Source organism: Nothoprocta perdicaria, unplaced genomic scaffold (assembly GCF_003342845.1).
Source record: "Nothoprocta perdicaria isolate Ctin4 unplaced genomic scaffold, notPer1 scaffold_17, whole genome shotgun sequence".
In the NCBI taxonomy this organism is placed as follows: Eukaryota; Metazoa; Chordata; class Aves; order Tinamiformes; family Tinamidae; genus Nothoprocta; species Nothoprocta perdicaria.
In genome coordinates, this window is record NW_020454871.1 from 2,367,951 (window position 1) to 2,388,530 (window position 20,580).

The window sequence follows — 20,580 nt, forward strand, 5'->3', positions numbered from 1 at the left end:
ATCATAATGTACAATTAAATAGTTAAATGATTAGACACGGATGCATTTCAGTATGATTATTCACCTTCTTTTTGTAATAATTTCAGTTGAAATGCAAGAACTTTTGAATACTGCAATATTTAAATAATTCAATTCTTCTAGCAGAACAGAACATCATCTTTGAAAAATCTGGGAAATTTGCCCTAGTCTTGGGCATCTAATACAGCTTGCATATAACACAAGATTGGTATTTTGACAGATCATTATTACTGGATAGCAAATTTTCTTTACTAAATAGCACAGGGTTGAATTCTTTAAGGTCTGAACATCTATAGTTTTACTTGAAATCGGTAGGAGTCCTGGCTGACAGTTATATCGACATTGTCAGATGTTAAGGATTTGAATTTTTATTATTTATTTAATAATAAATCAGTGTTACTAATTCTTATACCAGTAATTGATGATGCAGTTTATTATATCACTAGGGTCTGTATATCTTGTAAAGTGAAATGTAATGATGTCCATGTGTGATTGGTATTGATCTGAAGTGATTCAAAGTAAATTGTACTTCTGAAGAAAACCATGTCTTTTCTTGGTAGGTTTTTAGATTTGGAGGCATAATTAGCTGATGAAAATTAATAATTTATCTGTTTTCATGACATTTCCTTTGAAACCTTAATACAAACTCCCAATTTGCAGAAATAACCAATGTATCTGTGGTCATTTCTACTTGACTGAAGCAGGCAGTGTCACACCAAAATGTGAAGCATGATAAACTTTACAAGTGATCAATCCCACGTTAGTCAGAGATTCTGCCTGTTGTGATCACTACAGCTCAAGTCTTGGGTGGATTTTGTGGTATTTTCTATTTTTTTTTTAATTTTTAAAGCAATAAGTTAATGTCAAATGATGAAGCCACTCCATTTTYATGCAAATCTAGTTTTTTTGCTTGCATTTACAGAGTACAGAAATGACTTTTAAGAYAAAGCATACAAAGAATATAGTTCAATTTGATATTTTAATCTGATCATCGACATTATTCCTTTAAGATTTTTCCCCACTTAATTCCTACTTTCAAGAACTCCATTTTCCTCAGAAATCCTCTGTGTGGTGATTCAATAATGATAAAATCTCTGATGTGCCCATAATCTGTAAGAAAGTGCTCTTCAATATGATTTTTAAATGTTTTTCWATGAAGACTGAAGACCTGCTAGCCTTTTTATTTATAGATATATGCTGATCTCATTATTGATGTGGCGATATCTTTTTTTTTTTTTTAAATAAAAAGACTTTTCAAGTAGTTCATCCTCTTGCACTTTGTCAGAAGAATGCAGGAATGCACATTTTTCATGTTTTCAGTACCGGTCTGTGAAGGAGTTATATTATCCTCAATAAATTTATGCATCTTTCAAAAACATTAAAATACATTCTTTGATACTTTGATACTCTTTTAWGTATTCATACTGCCCTAATAACAATCAAACTGCGAAAAATATTTTACATTTCCACCTACAGCAAACATGCACTTAAAGCAATCCTCTTTATATACCAGCAAGGCATATTTATAGTGATGAGAAACTTATTTAAGATTTACTGGATATTTTAATTCACTTTTCAATAKCTCTTACATCTTTACTATTTAATATCAAATCATTAAAAGTTCAGTCCTACTCCATTAGTATAAAAAGTGTTAAACTTCTTTGCAATGCATGCATAACTTGACACGCATCTTTTGTCCAGAAGTTGCATCAAATAATGTGAAAAAAATCAGAGATAACTGGCTATTATTTTTATTATTGTCATCATTAATTACTTCCATTCAGAGTCATTTTATGCTAATGACATATCAAGGAGAGAATTTTTCCTTAGAAAAACTGTGAGAATTGGACTAAGAACAACAGATAATTAAAGACAAATGGAGCTGGGTCACAAGGAAATAATCAAATGATGATACTGAATTTGATTTTAAAAGTATGTATATTTATATACATATGATATATATGTATTTAAGGACATGAAAAGTAAATTCATGCCTTTAATAATGTGACATGTGAATTAGTAAGTAAGGCTTGATCTTAATCCTATTAACTATAATGAACTGGGATCAAACCCAGATGCTATTGCTCTCCCACTTAACACATCACAAAAAAATCTTATTCCAAACTGCTTTTTCTTTTCTTCTCTCTGATTTTCCATAGTTAGTGGGGAAAGGACAGTCCACTTTTTCCCATAGATTTTTCTAATACCAGGCAATGCCGCGGGTGCTCTCACTAATACTTTTTATGTGTATAGCACCGTTCACTTCAGATCCCCAAAGTGCTTTATAGACTCTAAATACAGGGATTTTTCCTTCTGCCACTAAAAGTCTGTACCAACAACGTGGCACTAAAGTGGCTTTGGGAAAGCAAGCATGTAATAATTCATCGCATTGAACCTGGGAAACACAGAACTATATGTAGGCCAGGCTGGAAAAACGCGCGCTACAATTTGTAGAGGACACCATGGCTGATACACCCTTATCCATGTACATTTTCGAAAAATAAAATAAAATAAAATAAAATAAAATAAAATAAAATAAAATAAAATAAAATAAAATAAAATAGCCCCACAGCTGGCTCTCATCTCCAATTGAAACCCATAGCACCGTTAATAGCCACCACAGGTGTGTGGCATCTCCAATACTTGCTTATATAGCTTAGACGTGGTAAAGGTTTTTCCTAATGAGCTTGTGAGTGGAGGTGGCTGTTACTGGGTTTGCTGTAACAAACCCAGTAATTTGCTGTTTGCTGGCCAGAAATGTTGGTGAGGGACTTGGTCTATGGCAAAGGGGCAGCCAGGATGGCTTGCTCCTCAGGGCTGCTCCATAGGTGGTGTGAGGTTGGGGTCCCTGGAGAACCTTCTTGAAGGCGATGGGGAAGGAGGTGGCTTTGCCCTGTGCCACCTCTCCTTGCTGCTGAGGGCAGGTGCTGAAGGGTCTTGTGGGGAAGAAGCCTTATTTTGGCTTCCAGGTGGCCGGAGGCAGCTGTGGAGRGGAGGGGAACTACTAGATGGTGGTAGTTACCACCTCCCCAAAGACTTTTGTTGTGAGACCTTTTGAAACCCCAGATGTTGCCTCTGCTTTTGCATAGGGCTGGTGGGAAGGAGGAACTTTCTGGAAACACCTTGTGGGGCTGTGTGGGGAGCAGTTCAACCCCTCAGATGTCGTGGCTCTGGGAGGGCCTGGAGGAGAGCAGCATCTCTGTGAGACCGTGCGCAACCAGGAACTCATTTACACTCCCCTTGCAGGTCTGTCTCATGCAGRGTGTTCTCTGTGAAATGTCCATGGTTTTGGGAAGTAGCCTCAGGAATCCATCTAGTCCAGCCCGCCYGCTCAAGCAGCGTCACTTGGAGCACCTTGCCCAGGTTGTGTCCAGGCAAACTTTGATTCAAATTTAGGCCAGCTTAAAAAGAGCATGGAATATGCTGCATATGATAAGAGCATGGAAAAGAGCATGTGATAACTAGCTATTCTTTTGCCAATGACTAAAAAATATCACTTCTTCTCTGAACACTTCCATGGGGACAATGTTGTTAAATTTTATTTCTGCACGGCACGAACTTTTGCTTGAAGAAAGGGGATTGACTAGGAAATATATTTTGCTTTTGTGGAGTGTTTGTAAGGATGTGTGTAAAACTGCCTGAACCATTGTGATCCTATTTTACTGATAGAGATAGAATGTAAAGAAGTCTAAGTTCTTTGATGCTTAGATAACTATTAATTATAATTTCAATAATGAACCTAATTAATTAAGGACCGCATAAGCATATGTAATTTGTATACCTGAACGTACTCATTCATGAGTCTGACAAGATAAGGTACAGAAATGTCTGTTTTTCAATAGCCTTAGAGGAGCAGGAATAAACAAATTATGAAATATTTTTTTGTAGATGCATTTTTTACTATGATATCCTGTAGCTTACTGATAACTTGTTAAGCAAGGGATATGGTGCAAATTCTTTCTTCCTTGTTTTTGTTAGGAAAATTTGTGGGAGCAATTAGTCTTTTGGTATGTTCTGTTGAAGTTAAGAGAAACTCGGGGCCGTAAGTACAAATTTAAGTGATTAAAAGTACACCTGGAGAGAAGGGAGTTCTGTTATCAGATCAAGTCTTAACCTCGGAATGGAAGAGAAATGATTTTTTTCATCTCCTTCCTTTCTGGAATTTTATATAACCAATGCACACTAGAATTCTAGAGTTCTTAGGGATATGTAATAAGATTTMCAAAATAGAAAACAGTATAAAATATGGTCATTTATATAAAGATAATTTCTCAAACACAATATCTTTTTTTACAAAGATGTAAATATACATATTTTAACTAGTCTAAAGTTTTTGGGAAGCAAGTTTCCATGAATGGAGCTTTTGGCTCATCCTTGATTTTGAAGGCTTTTTTTCGATTTCCTATTTTGTTACCTTTTGTACTTAGTTACAAATTTTCCACCATCTGTTTTCATTCACTTTCTCTCTTCTGAAGGGTAATTTTTAATGCTCTGGTTTGTCTGATTTTGTCATATCGATTTGATGGATATTTCTTTAGTCTTTATTTTAGATTTGTATTTATATTCAGAATTTCCACTTTATGATATGTATGATATGTGGTGATGTGGGCAGAAATGAGATACTTGGAATTTTGTGTGTCATTAGGAATGATTCTGGTGTTGTAGCCATCGAAGTGCCACTTTGTTAGTGCTTCCTGCTACTCGTCTTTGTGCTGCTCTTGCCATAGGGTTCCCACCAGCGCTGTGACACAAATGACATATATGACTTTATTAAGAAGTTTTCTTTAAGAACAAGTTTCACTGTGACATGAGATGCTCCTTTAGATGTTCCATCTAGAAAGAAAATATGAATTGTTGGATCTTTTTTCCCCTTAAAGGATCATGTCTTTGGTTATTAAAGATTCAAAACTGCTGCTCCTGGTTGTTTAGATAGGCACCTTAGAAGCATTTCTAAGTATTTCAAATTTAGAATAGCTCTGGTGATACCAGGCAACATAAAAGCCATGTTAATATTCATATGACATTGTTTACTAAATTCAAATACTGTTTTGGGGTGGGGCTTTATTCTTTTATATAACACATTTTTAAAATAAAGTTATTCAAACTTCATTAGAAATAGAACATGCATAATGCAATTCTGGGAAATGTTACTCTCAGGTTGGTAGACCTCCTAAGTCCCTTTCTTGCTGTTTTATAATTCCTGAAAATCCACTGGGGCTGTAACTAGAATTATAACTATAGGATATAAGTATAGTTATTACACTGGCATTATAACTAGACTACTCRCAAGTAATTTTTAATTATTTACTAGCACTATCACCACCCTCAGAATTGATTTGGAAAACTTTTCCTGAACTTTTTAGGCTGCTAGACTTGGGTGCTCATCTTGAAACTGCCTTATAAATCTTCCTTCATAAAACRCAAACTTTTTTATTCAGTGTAATTAAAATCTCCCGTAACCTCAAAACTAGAGTGAGAGAGAAGCAAAGTAGCATTTATTGCCTTATGAATCATTAAAATATATTAAAACCTAAGAGTAGTTAGTCAATTATATGCATCTGTGTATAATACTGTTACAATATTGTAATTTATAGGTTATTTTTGTGGCAGTGTTGTCAGTGAGAAATTTAATATGGGTACTGAAATTTGGTTTAATTTTGTTTTAATCCTCCAGCTCATAASTTAACTACAAGTTGAAAATATAGCTCCAGAGAAGATAGAACATGGTGTGTTTTCCAGTTTTATACTATTTCAGCTTTTTTTTCACTCTTTCTCCTCTACTGGAGGTTAATACTGCTTTCTGGTATGTGCAGTATGTGAAACCTTGTTTTGATGGGAACCTTTAAATATCAGTGTAATACAGTGTAAATATCACTATTATGACAACACTTTTACTGCTGTTGTGCATGGCAATACTATAAATATTTTGAACAGTTTTACTTATTWACAAAATTATTTTTAACAATTTTAACAATAGTGGATCTAAAACCATCTGCTGAAGTTATATCATCAGCAGGTTGAGTATCTGTGCCCACTTCATTTAGTGGGTCTGATCATTGCTGGAGCTACTGCATCCATAGAAATGTAACACACCTCGAATACCAAATATATATATATATATGTATTTGTACTGTCACTATGCTTTCATGAAACTCATACTGTTATCATTAATGATCATCAGTATATGCTGGTATTCTTGATCTGCTGTTTAAAATAATGTTAACATTAAAATGGATTTGTAAAATGACTCTATTATGATCTTGTTTCACTCCTGAATGGCTGTTCAGTGTCTTCTTGTGCCTTGCTCTGAATTACCAAAGCCCTGCAGATGACTTGGTACCCATGCCACATAACCTGCATATCCAATTCCCAGCCATGTAGTCATCTCAGGTTAATTAAATTGCTCCAATAAGCTTTTTTAATGAGTGAAGGTGTGTGTGGTCGGATTTCTCTTCATCTTGCTCCTTTTGTGTAAGCGTGAAGCCAGAAATGCTTTACAGTTCAATCATGCTGATGTAGAAAGAAGCACTTTGCAAATCTAGCTGAGGTGTTAAAACAAGTTTCTTTCTTCCCGTAGCTCCCAGTGTGAGGCAGGTTACCGCTCCAGAGGTGCAATGGAATAACTGTTAGTGCTCCTCATGTGCTGCTCTGCAAAGCCAAGCAGGTTGATGGAAATTACCCTGTATTGGTATTGCTGAAAGGCAGTAACTAACAGGTGGAGACAATTACTGGCTTCAGTAATTTCTTAAACTACYGCAACTTGATCTGCAAGAGTGAATTTATGCTATAAAATGGAAAATAAAGTCAGAAAAGACAGGGGAAGAAGTTAAATTTTTATATGAGCGATGAAAAGAAGTCAAGAAGTTAGAAGCAYGGGTATTATGGGAAGCAGATGCGAAGGTGGTATGAGCTAAAACATCATTGACTAGAAAATCCATGTAAAGGGAGGGATCTGTAGCCCATTTAGGCACCCCAGACTGTCCCAGGTGATCCTGGGTCTGCAAAGGCAGAGGGACCCAGAGTGCTGTGTGACATACTTGKGTTTGCATGGGATCCCAGTGGTTGAAAAAGACCTTTAAGAAGGAGTCCATGTCAGAAGATAATTCTGAAATCTCCCTCTTTCCCCCTGCAAGCAAAAGAAATCAGTACTATAATAGAAATTAATGTTAAATCTGGCATTATTAGTCTATGATATGGTAGGCAGCCAGAGCACTGAGACTTGTGAGTTCAGCCTTRTTGCTAGGACCAGTCCTGCAGCTTTAGTTCTAGAGTTAAAAGCCCTGGATGTTCAGCTGTTGTCTTTCTCTGCTAGGATTTGCCTACTGCTCTAATCAGTTCAGACATGTCACCCAAAWTTCAGTGACTGGAATAGCAGTGTGTTCTTTCTAACATTAGGTCAGTTCTTGTCCTTTTCAAAGAAAGTGACTGTTTTAATTGTGTCTGTAGCTGTGTTGGATATTTCYACCCTTTGACTAATGTTCACTAGACCCCGACTTAGATCAGTTTTTCTGGCACATTAAATTCTGATATTTAGAAACATTCAACTTTCCTTCCTGTTATCAAGTATTGCGTAATTTTGTCAGCGTAAAACTTGGGGGAAAAAATAAATGTTCTTGATTTTTCCAGCTTTGCGTGAGAAGTATAAAAAGAAATGTTTTCAGCAGATGGCTGTTTACAGTTTTCTTACCTACCTCTTTCTTTAGAGACAAGAGGAGGAAATCAAGGACAATGTTGGCAGTAGGTTAAAAGACAGATTTTTTTTTTTTCTTGAGCAAAAGAAAACCTCGTGCAGAGGAAAAAACATTCTCTGTTTATGTTTATTTGTTCATGTATCCTGATCCTAAACTAAAAATTTTACCTCGCTGTTTAGTAAGAAGATTTAAATAAAAATGTGTAAGATCTTTATAAAGCTTCGTTAAATGTRGTTTTACTAACTTGGGTTTTGCAGCTGTTCAGGTTGTTTGTGTTGGGAAATACTCTCTTTCCATTATTTTTAGAACACAGTATTCTGTATTTGTAAGATTTTCTTTCTCTYCATTTTTCCAGCTACCCTTGGTCTTCTGCACGGATCCTCATTAGTCATTCTGGAGATGGACTTGCTGTTTGGAACCTACCTCTTGGCAGTCTTATTGGCCTGTATCATATTCCAATCTGGCGCACAGGAGAAGAATTACACCGTGCGGGAAGAACTGCCTGAAAATGTCCTGATTGGCAACTTGCTCAAGGATCTTAACTTAACCCTGGACCCAGATGTGCCCCTTTCCTCACCGCTTCAGTTCAAGCTTGTGTACAAGACTGGGGATATTCCATTAGTTCGGGTGGAGGAAAACACTGGGGAGATCTTCACCACGGCCAACCGCATAGACCGAGAGAAACTGTGTTCTGGCATCTCGAGTGAGAACCGCTGCTTCTATGAAGTGGAGGTTGCTGTTTTGCCTGATGAAGTCTTCAGATTGGTCAAGATCAGATTCCTAATTGAGGATATAAATGATAATGCCCCTCTCTTTCCCTCAACAGTTATTAACATCTCTATCCCCGAAAACACAGCGATTAATTCCCGCTATTCTGTTCCATCTGCCATCGATCCCGATATCGGTGCGAATGGTATTCAGCATTATGAGCTCCTTAAGGTGGGTTTCTTCCACTCTTTTATGTTTTTGTGTGTCTTTGTGTTACTTTGAACCCACAAAGGTTGCCAGTTGTCACCAGCCCATTAAAAATAGGAAGCTGTGTTCCATAATCATGTTACACTGTAAATACTTGTCCTGAAATGTGAAATTACAGCCTGGACCACAAACCCCATGTTATCCACATCACTGACTGCAAAAGCATGTAATGTACMGGCCAAGGTGGACTTGACTGGCTTAATAGCTAGTGTGCACTGATATTGGTGGTTACTATCAGCTTAATGAAATTTCTGCCTTATTCCCCTTAAATGTCTTGCTGCTTCAGTCACTTGTGGAGTTGTGAGCACTAGTGACAGACAGGAGACTAGGAACGGGTGTTGTTGTAATCTTTTGAAGATTTTTAGTTCCTAGGTTGCTTTGAGAGTAGACAGACCTCTGTGATGCGGTAGATGGTGGAATGTCCAGTAGGATGCCAAGTTACCTTTATCCCCTATTTTAACTAAGAATTTGGGTTAGCAGGATACTAGATAGATGATAGTAATAGCAAAAAATAAGACCAGAAAAGAAGAAAAAAAAAAAAGAGCTAAAGAAAAGCTGGTGAAATAAGTATGCTCTCTAAATAGGGAAGTCTTAGATAATATATCCAAGGGAAATAGACTGTTATTTGAGGAAAAGGATAACTATGGGAAAAGAGCAAAACTGGGAGTCCTGGGGGACTGAGTGAGCAACACTTCTGATAACTTGAAAAAATAAGACTGCTGTTGTGGTGTATTTTTGGACTAAATGTTCAGAAACATCATGTAACAGATCAGCCAAGTGATAGAATATGTGTACTGTGCAAGCAAGAGCTTGTCTGAAATACAAAGTGCAGCTGCTTACCTGAAGTAAGGCAGAGGAAATTTGGCCCTGTCTGAAGATGTGATGTGATGAGGGATGTTCCAGAAAAAAGACATTTGTTATTTTCATCAAATACTTAAAATGATAATAAATTTATTTAGGCGTCCCCGATTTATTTTTCAAAATAATGGACAGGAAGGTCATTAGTGGATGATGGGGATAAACAAGAGTTATGGGATACACATTGTGAATGCCTGTGTCAGGTTTGCTACTGCCAGAATAATTCATACCATCACTGCCTGGTAGACTGGTCTCCTACACAAATTAGCTAGGTTGTTCTCTTGAGTGTTTGTTTGGTAATTTTTGAGTTATTCATTCACTTTCTTCAAAAGAACCACCAAATTCTTCTATCTTGACTTGCCAAGAAGCAGTTTGCAAAAACCAGCGGCACTGTGTGGAATAGTAGCATCCACATGTTATTCCCTTCAAGTCCCAGTAGTTTCTACAATGTTAATTCCCGAAGTGAATAAGAAGGAGAAAAAGGGGCAGAAATGAATATTTCTGGTGAGCAGTAGAAATCCTTGTGTAGATGACTCGAATATATGAAGTTCTCTTGATGAATTATATTCTACATAACCTTTTTTGGAGGAAAAGAAAGGGGCTCCTCCTTCAGCAAGTGCAGATAGAAGCTGTGGTTGTAGCTGTTACTTGGATGGTTTTTCTTTGCTTTGGGAGAGAAGATCTGGAGAGAGTGAGATCCAACTGGTTTGGAGTTTTGAGTCTAGACAGGTGCAAGGACAAAATGTGTGTCTGTGTAAGAGCTTCAGCAAGCTGTTCAGAACACGAGTGCACAAACACACTCTTCTCTGCCCAGCTTTCTCAGGTAGCTGTCAAGTTGCCATGAGGCCCTGCCGCAAAATGGAAGCGGTATCAAGAGCCATTTTGTTAGCTGCCAATACCCGTGAAATTCATTTTATTAATAGCCAAATCATCTGGTGCCACTTCATGTTTAGATAGGTGACTATATTCCCTTTTTTAGATTCAATATTTATTCCTTTAGTGACATGATCCTCAATTTTTTCTTAATCTCAACAGTTTTATTTGGTGACTGCTCTGATGCCAGTCAACCCATGGTAGACATTTTTTTTTCCTCCACAACTTCAAAGATCTGAGGTTCAGATTTCAGATTTTCAGATTTTTGCACCTGAAAATATATGTTTGCATGTGTATTGTCCCAAGGAATTAGATTGCTGTGGTGGGAGTATTTGGCCAACAGATCAATTGGACCATTTTTAAACTTTGAAGCAAGACTTCACTAAGCTCGTTTGTGAACAGTGTATTTCATTTCAGCCGTATGTTCTCACACATCAGCCATGATCACTAAATATTGCGAACCTCTTGGTCTTCAACAAGAGTATCCTTCCTGAGCTGTGTGTATAGAGTGCTATAGTGAGCACTGATAGCTAAAGCCTTTGTCTGCTTGGTCATAGCAATGCRATCAGTCTGGAGAGCTCTCTAATGACAAGTGGAAACTGGAATGGAGTTGTCTTTCTCCGACTTTCCTTGACCATACTTGGTGCTTTATGTTGCTTCTCCCAAAACTGAATATCTTTGTTTTGCTGCCCTGTTTTTTATATGTTGGGTAGGATGCCCTGCCTGTTTGCTGCCTTGTGCTTATTTTATTCTTTATCCATCTATCACTTGATTGTCTCTTATGTGCAGCTAGATAGGTCTTGAGGTCTTTGCAGCTCTGAGGTGGGCAGTTGCATTGCACATTATTACGTGAAATGCCTATGTACTGTTTGGCTGTGCCTTTAGTGCCAAATACTGCTGCTAGTTACATTGTTATGTATTTAAATATATATAATTAGTATACATATAAAACCTTTATAAATATGTGTATATATATATTCAAGGTACTAAGTAAAGCTTGGTTAATACACATATAATTTACAGGTGACGGAAGCCTATGTGGTGACTATAAGGTTTTCATTTGAAGCATGTCTTCAATTTTCTGTTAGATGGCAATAAGGGGAACTGTTCCCAAGTAGTTCTTGAACAGATGGCTTTATCCAGCAGGACAGGTTGATTTTCATCTCTGTTGTAATGGCTGGTGTGGGTTAAGGCCCGTTCTAAAGCGGGTTTAGGAGGTGCTGTGCTGGAGGGGGGCTTCAGGCAAGCTCTGTGGCCACTCGCTAGTGCATGGGATTGCATAAATAGCAAGTTGTAGATGTTGCCTCTCTGAGGTATCTTTCAATTGTGTTTAAATAGGGAGAGGTTTTCTAGAATAGACAGGTGCCTTTGGAACGAGGTTGAGCAATTTTTGTTGAGTTCACAGTGGTGGTGGGGAATAGGTCAGAACTGAAATGTCTTTCCCTGACAGGGCTGGAAGGTTGAGGTATTTGCCTAATGTTGTAACGTAGCCTCATTTTTGTTCACGTGGGCAGTATCTTCTCCCTCCCTCYTTCTGCAGACACACACAGAAAATTGCCATCCAAACAGATGGGAATTCTGAGAGTCCCTTGAATGCTCCTGACTCCCACCTATGGACCTTGTAGACTTCAAAACCAGCCCTTATTCATATAAACTTGTCTCCTTTCATGTTCCTTTGTAGAAACTAAAGTGTCATTGAATGTTTCTGCTCACTGTTGGTACTTCTACCTTCCAAATGCTTCTGGATTTTGGTTTCTGTTTAATTTATTTTACTCATGAAGTAGTCGTGTGCTGTGCAGTTGGGCTAGATCTAAAATTTGAGGGTTAGGGAAATGCTAACTAACTAAATGGCTATAGGGAAATGCATCCTCTTACCAAGGAATTTAATTCAAAATTTGAGCTTCAGAAACACTAAATTTAAGTTCTTTGATATGTGTGTCAATGGAGATTGTTTTTATGCAGTTTGATAGAGCTCTGGATGCCGGTGCTGTGCAGCCATGGTTAGGGAAAGCCTTGTTTCTTTTTGGAAGCCTGAGATCAGTTGGTYTCAGTGAGGAGCTGAAAGTAGGAACTTTTAGGATGCAGTGATCTTAGAGCAAATCTTGTAAGGACATACCCTCTGCTCTAGAAATCAGTTACTGAAAAGTAGATTCATTTTTCATAACTTAATGATTTTACTTTTCCTTGGGCTTCTCATTAATAGTGAGAGCTCATTTTTTTTCTTATCTATGCAAAACACCTTGCATGCCTGTCCCCAAATATTTGTTCTATTATTGCATGTATAGGGACATAAATTACTTGGTATATGTCATACTCTGATACCTTGTCATAAAAAAAACCTTTAGTGAGCCTCTCTAAATGCTGGTAGTGTAGGACTTGGTTCTGCACAGCATGTTTTTGATAAGYGTTTTAAAGAATTGATGGGTTCAGTGACTTAAAATAGGATTTATTTAGGTAACCCCAGTTAGGTTGTTGCTGCGAGAAAAGAAAGGGAAGGGGAATTAGTGTTGCATGTTATAAAGATACMTAATGTTAAATGAACTTTAAGATTCTTATGATGTGAAGTTATATTTAGATAAATGATTCTGATACAAAGCAATAGGGCATTTGCCCAACTTTCAGTCTGTATGAAAATAATTGTCTGGATCAGGTAATTTTGACTGTGTGGATAAAAACACCAAGTTCAACTATGAAACTGCTTCAAAGTAGGTAAAAACCTACTGTTGGTAGTGTTCAGCAGCTCGAGAGTCGAGGTAATTGCTGCTTGGTGGTTGACACAAGGATCCTTGAGGGTGGTTTATGGCATCCTTACTGTAGACCTGTCAGGTTCCATTATCCTAACATCCCTTTAGGGACTTAACYGAAGACTGGAGGAGAAAGTCTAGCTCCCAGGCACGGGGAGTTCAGCGAGTTAGGCTGAGGGACAAGTTGTTGTATCTCTCTGCATTCAAGGCTCTGATTTTCACACTAGCTGTCACAAAACAATAACGTATGGCTTAGCATGGCTCTGTGTGGAAAGGATGATAGACTTGAGCTGGAGGGCACATATCTGTCAAATGGAGATCTTCACATCATCTATCTTACATGAATATTATCTTTTGCTGATGTCCAGACAGATCAGTCCATTAGTTAGCATGGATATGGTGATGCTTCCTGAGCAAACCAGACTGACGGTTTATTTACACAGTCCTCTTGAAACCAAATACATAAACAGCAGCTAAAAATTAGCTCTGCCTTTTCGAGACRCATTGAGTATAAAGGAAAAAAAAATCAATTTTGTCTATATGAGGAGAAATTGCCAATTASAAAATCCCGAATATTCTTTCCAATAAATCAAAAGGGTTAACAGACAACTATATATCCCTACAAAATTATACTTTAGTTTGCATCTGTGTGAAAGAGTGTGTATTGGTAGTGTTTAAAACATCTTGATCTGCATTTGCACAATATTGATGATGAAACTGCAAATGTGCTGTTGAAGTCGCAGAAAGTGTAGGTTATTGTTAGGCATTTATATTGAATATGTACACTGTTATCTGAAAGATGAATTTTTACATTTGTGTTTAACATAGCATAGCAGTATACTGCATTTCTGAAGAAAATGTGTGGGAAAAATACTAAATATCACATTCAAGATCAGTAAACTCCTGTTTTATGTTGAACTGAAATTTTAAAATAAGTTGATTTGAAATTTTACAGTAAGTGCTAGGGTGTGTGTGTGTTTTTTTTTTTTTATTTGAAGCTGACAGTGAAGTGGACCTGCAGCTAGCTGACCATGTTGTTCTTGGAGCTGAGTGAGGTATAAGCCTCTCCTGAACGCATAATTTCTGTCCTTGATAGGGACATCTGATTTCTCCCTTTTTCCATGCTCCTTGAAAATTTCTCCCTCCTATCTCATTTATATAAATCAGGGCCTCCTCAAGAACTTGGAGGTCAAATATGGCTTTCAGCTTTCCGACTGTGGTCTTTCTCCAGAATAGATAGGTGAGAACAGTTCTAACAAATTGCATCTTCGGGAAGCTTTTACTCAGATGCAATAGAAGAAATCATTATGGCTTAAATATGTATTTTTAGAAATCTTATAAATGGGACATTTTGTTTTGGCAAGTTGCTAACAATGCACTTGGGACAAATTATACTGCAGCAGTAATCTTTACTGCTGTCTCAGAACTTACACTACTTCTGAAGACTTTTTATGGCTTGTATGTCACAGAAAAAGAGCAAGTGCCTTTTTAGAGTACCTTGAGATCCTTCGTTGTGATAATGCACTACTTTTATATGTTCAGTATTTGGCAGGATTTTATCTTTGAAAATTGACCTTTTGTTTTCTAGACAGTTCATCAGTTATGTTAATGACATTGAGTCTTTTGTCTTGATGTAGCAGTAATCATGCATTCGGTGGTAATTTTTCTGTCATTTTTTTTCCTTTAAAAACCTGCTAACCTCATTACTTGCACATTAAGAGCCTTATTGCTGCAGAAGCTAGCAACTATCAAGATCCATGAATGTTCATGAAACATTTGAATATCATTCTTTTTCTCACCATAGTTACCGCAAGTTCTAAAGTAACAAATCRGTTTGTATTGCTGCAAAAGATGATTGCCAGGCGAAGGCAAGTTCTTTGAAACCTTGAATCTACTTTCAGAATGTTTGTGTGGGGATTATTTTCCTCTTAAATCTTCTAATCGAGGCAGTAGTACAACTTAYGTATTGAATAGCTATGATGAGAAACCTAGAATGATCTTCTTGACAGGATGCACTCAAATCACAAGGTCATTCTATGTTATTTTTATTCCTCATTCCAAGTTATTTAACAACTAATTGTCTTTTCACATGTATGTATGAGATGATTAAAAATTTGTTAACGATTTTMTGCAAAGAAAGAGTGGAAACAAAGGAGAGATTATATTCACCACACTTCTAGATTTCTCTTGTTCTAACTTGCTTTTCACTCCTCCTGTTTTTTGATGGTCAAGGAATTTGTAATTCTTAAAATATTGGAAATATTCCATTTTTCTGGATGTTTTAATTTTGGTATAAAATATCCGATTTAAATATTAAAGGCTTATAGAGTAATAGTGTGCTTTGGCTTTTACTTATGCTTTTTAATAGCAGGTGTCTTTGCTATATTCCCCCAAATATATGATAGGTAATTCCTTAAAAAAGGCATGGGAGAGGGGTAAGTCCAAAATTGTGTCCTGTTAGCTATTAAATCTAAGCTATTAGATTTAAATCCTGTGTAAACTATGGATCGTGGCACTTGACTGCATTAGTATGGTTATTTTTATTTCTGAAAGAAAGGTTTATTGCTAAGTAATTTATATTCCCTAGCCCCAAAATATAATTGGTCTGAATGCTTTAGGCCTATAGAGCTTTTGAAGCTGGGACATGTAGCAAAGAGCATTTCAGACAATTTTAAAGAAACAAAAAGAAACACTGGTAGAAGGAATGAGTTCTGAGTCATCAGCTGTCAGTATTGAAATACATTTTTCTCACATTGTGCTATAATTGCTGGCTCTATTAATGCAATGTGTTATTGCTTTGGTTATTGCTGATGTTCCAAAGTCAAATTATTGCCTTTTTTTCCCCTCTTTGCCTTATCAAGCAAATTGTCTTTTTCTTTGAGTCAGGATGTTCCTCTGCGCTTTTCAGAATGGGATATTACATGGCTTTTTCACTTTGGTATTCTTTCTCTATTAACCCCAGGWTTTTTTTTCACCTTGATTTCCTTTAGCGGCTTTTTCAGCCTGTTTGTAGGACAATTAAATGTACAAACGAAGTGGTGTTTTCTSTTTGTTCCCCATTTTGTTTACTATGTAATCTCAAAAAAGTATTCTGGAATTRCAATTAATTCTGGATTTATACGTAAGTGATTTCCATTAGTGATTTGTCTTGTATGGGATGCCAGCCCCAAATRTGAGGAATTCCAAAGTCGGTCTTCMAAGTAGACCATGAATGATGGATGGAGCTCTCCTTTCTCATATGAGTTTCACACCATCTCTTGTTTCATGGGAATGAGTTATTTGTTCAARAGAAATATTCAGGATATTTTGTTTATGAAATAACAGAGCATGCTTCATTTTCCTGTAGTATATGGACTACCTGGTTTTCTCTTAGAATTTATCCTTGTCTTAGGAATTTTGGCCTCTCCTGTAGTCTGGTAGTTGTCTCTTATGCATAAAAGTTATGGTACAAATGATTTAAGTCATGAACTGACAGCACAATCCTGACTTCTTGGCAAATAGTTTGAATGCCTGTSTGGGCCTCCTGATGGTTATGCTTTGGTAGCTGCAGTTATTTACACCATGTTTTTCTGGTGTATGAATTCTAGGCTTCTTGTTGAATCAGGTCATCATCCCCCGAGGCTCCTTATGATGGTTTTCCTGTTTCTAACCTGGAAGTGGCTGAGATGCCACCTTGGTTACCAAGAGCCTCCAAGTGCCATGAGTTTCTGGGGTTGTGATAGGCCTTCCATCTTGGAGAAGGGAGACCTTTTGGCTTCCCGATAAATCCAGCATCAGAAAACATTTCTTGTCTGTTCTCAGTATTCCCTGATCAACATGGTAAACAGACTCTTATTTAATCAATTTTGGAATCCAATCTCTGTGCAGTGTCTCTAGTGCTATTTTTAGGCCTTTCTGGCACTCTGTCTTCTCAGGGACTGTGCCAGATTTATTACTTTGAAAATGCAGTGTTATTTGGTATCTTCCAATATGTAGTGAAGTGGCATCTTGCACTTGCATATGTCACATACTTCTGCAGCTTAATATAGTAGATAGTAGATCAGTGTTATTTTCTCTCAACAATGCAGAAAGGCTAAGTTTTTATTRTTTGGGAAACCTTCTTTTTCTCTACAGAGCAAACATGCTTCTCTGGGWTGGTTAGATGCTTGCCACAACTTTCTCCTCGTTGAGCTTTACAAAAGCTTGCCAGGAACCACGGTCTGAGAGCTCTTCGCTGTCCTGTTGAGTTCAGCAGCGTTTGCCCCCTGGCCTATAGGCCCTGAAAGATAATAGTGAATGTTTGCAGGATTACTATTGGAAATGAAAGAACTCTATTATATGAGATTATTATTCATTCTATTACTTTTTGCCTGTGTGAACTGTAAGTTTTCTTCATTAAGAATGTATTTTTAATGGCAAAATCTGTAAGACAGTGATACAGTGATGTGAAGTAGGGTCTTTGGATGAAAGAATGCCCTTGTGATCTGAAACTAAAGAACTTGTAATTTTGTTCTACTGTTTTCCATATGTTTCTGGAGACTTAAAGCCCCTGAAGAGAAGGGTGGGGGTGTGGGAGATTCATGACATTCAGATAAATGGTTTGGTCCATGGTTTTTTTGAAAGCAAACATAAAGGGAAGAAACAATGGGTTTGGCTCCTAGCTGACACTTAAGTTTAGAAGCCTTTCAAATCAAATTTGGTAGCTCTGCTAAATAACTTTCTAGTAAAACTGCAGAGCTAAGTTAGGGTATGGATGAGGCTCAATAAAGCTGTCTTCTGTCTGGAAAAACAAACTTTTTTTCTTTAAGCATTTGCTTGGCATGGATAAGAATGAATAATGCCAATAAGTTACTAACATAACTAACATAACATACTAACATAGACTAACCTTTTGTGCACAGAACACCTTTGACATCTGTTTTGTTTTTTCATTTGTCATGGGCAGGATCTCTGTGTCCATAATCCTTGGTTTCCATTGAAATTAATGGCAGCTGAGGATCCTGGCCAATCTCTACTTTGGGTAAAAGAATTTTTTTAGGCATTTCACTAATTGTTATTTTCTTGCATGGAAGTAGCTGCCTCTTCTGGTGCTCTTCCACTTGGAAATGCAGATGTGGTCCCAGAGCAGGGAGTAAATGGGAGGGCTCTGCAGGTTCCTGCTGCTCCAGCACCTGGGCAGGGTTCACCTAAGGACACTCAAAGGTGTGCTAGGGGCCTATGGTGTCTCTTAGGGCTGTAAAAGCAAAATGGGCTTGACTTAGCTGCTGTTCTGAGCAGCAGTTCAGAGCTGTTCCCTCTGAAAGCACAGGAACGCATTAGAAAGCTCTTGTGAAAACATGTAGTTATTTCTTTCACTTCCTAGGAGACTCCTAGTTCTGTCCCCAGTGCTGGTCTTAACTAGAAAAGTGAGCAAATCTTTGTGTCAGCTATAGTATGCTATTATCAAAATTCACTTGTTCCGTGTTTTTAACCTAGCATTTGTACACACTACATTTGTACTGTATTCAATGTTTGTACTTCAAAGGGTTGACCTAAGCCTACCAGGGAACAGGACAGGTGTCTGGAGCACTACCAAGTTGGTGATGTAGGGTAAAACTCAAAAGTATTTCATGTCTTAATCTCTGTTTCGGGTATGGAATCACTTTCTGTTCAATAGGATGTGTGTGGATATCTTAGAACAGCTGTTAGGCTTGAGAAGGGAGCTTACTTGGAGTTCCCCTATCTACAACCTTTCTCTGTGTCTAAAAGCAGGATTTAAGTTTATTAAATTGAGTCATGTATTAAACTAAAGTTAATAAAATGAGAYTCCTTCAGCCAAGCTACAAACCTTGGACAGCTGTTAAAATGCCTCTATTTCAACTTGCAGTCTATATACTGTTCATATAGTAGGAGTGCTGTGAAGATAAAATATTTTAACTTCATGGTAACAAAGTAGTGGGGATACAACGTGACTTCTAGTCTGCAGAGTTATTTGTTAACTAAAACTAAAGCCTTTTTAAGTACTCATGTAATCTATGTTTCAAAATAAGTTGATCTCATCAAAACAAACAAAAACCCTCTGGAACCCTGGTTCTGTCCTGCAAAATGTTATCAGGACACAACTACRTAGTTGAGAATAGCCAATACACAATAGTATGTGTGTCCTTCTCTTTTAGTATGTTAAGATTCAGAATTAAGAAGAAGCTTTAGGTTCGTATGTAGGTAGAAGCTTCCCAGTCCTAGTCTTGCTGTGGATTTGGAGTTCATCTTATTCAGACTCAAGCTTGATATCCTTCAAAGCACATGTGAAAGCACAGGCTTGCAGCAATTTTGACTCACATGCCTCTAATCTGTAATTCTTTTGACTAACAGTTAAAATTTCAAATATGTAGGAGATTTTGCATTGGTAGAGTTTTTGTAAAAAAAACTTACGTGAAATTTTATTTCCTCTTTTGAGGTCCTGCCACTCAGTCCCTGTGGTGGCCATGTGTATTAATAGCACACGTTTCAGGTAACTTGAGTTGTCAGCTGTGCACAGCGATGGGCGCAGGGACTCTGCGTAGGAAAGCGGTGTATTAGACTCGAGCCTTTGTGAACYGCACACTGTGCGAGAGATCGCAGGCAAGGGGCCTCTAGGAGAGCTCTGACACTTAAGGTATTAGCCTTGAGTGTTCTAATAGCCACCTATTATAGGAACTTACATCCATTAATGTCTGTCATGGAGAATATTTTGTATTTAGGGCTTTAGCTTGGCTTTGGGAACTCGCGTTTTCACATCCAAAGTGTCAAAGAAAAATGCAAGTTTAATTTTCAGCTTTTGTTAAGAGAAGCGGTCCATTGTGTAGTTATTATACAGTATTCTGCATTGGAAATAGAAATCCTGCTACATAATCTCTTCTTTGCAAGTACAGCAGTGCAGCTGTACAGCAATTCCATGCCTTTCGGCAGAGCCCATGAAGACACGGTGGCCAGCACCTCCCTTTAAATGTTTCAGGAGCTCTGCAAAGGGTTTCTATCTTGCTATATCTGGGATAAATAGAAGTTAGCAAACAGCTGCATTACTTTGTACTGAAGGTTTTTGCTATTAAGCAATTACTTTTAAAAATATTGCTGAAGCAGTTTAAATAGGTTCATAGTGCAGGTAGGAAACGATCATTAAAAAGAAAAAAATTGTTCTGTGAACCTGATTTTACCCCACTTCCACCTTCACCTCCAAATTTATTTTCCATTATTGCTAAGTTAGACCTTCGAGAACATAATTATTTTAAATCTGCTTGTTTTACTTTTCCAGCAGGGTCAGGTTATTACAAATAATGAAGCTRGCTGATTTCAAGAGGATTGCTGAGGTGCAGTAAATAAGTGTGTACTCCAGCTCCTTGCAGTATTCATTGGAAGGAGTGAACTTTAATCACGTGCGTGTTGTTTAGCCTTGTTCACCTTATATAAGATTCACATGAGCTACA

General features: G+C 37.4%; 1 protein-coding gene across 2 annotated transcripts in view; it reads left to right on the forward strand.

Annotated features, from left to right (window-relative positions):
* PCDH11X (protocadherin 11 X-linked) overlaps window positions 1–20,580 on the forward strand; it is a 62,614-nt gene that overhangs the window by 31,189 nt on the left and 10,845 nt on the right. The window contains exons 1-2 of one of the 2 annotated variants that reach the window (XM_026035910.1): window positions 3,312–3,381; window positions 8,065–8,648. In XM_026035910.1, the coding sequence (XP_025891695.1) occupies window positions 8,109–8,648 (540 nt within the window). In that variant the 5' untranslated portion in view covers window positions 3,312–3,381; window positions 8,065–8,108. Of the gene's footprint in view, window positions 1–3,311; window positions 3,382–8,064; window positions 8,649–20,580 lie in introns of those variants that run through there. The other variant, XM_026035909.1, reaches the window with a different exon arrangement.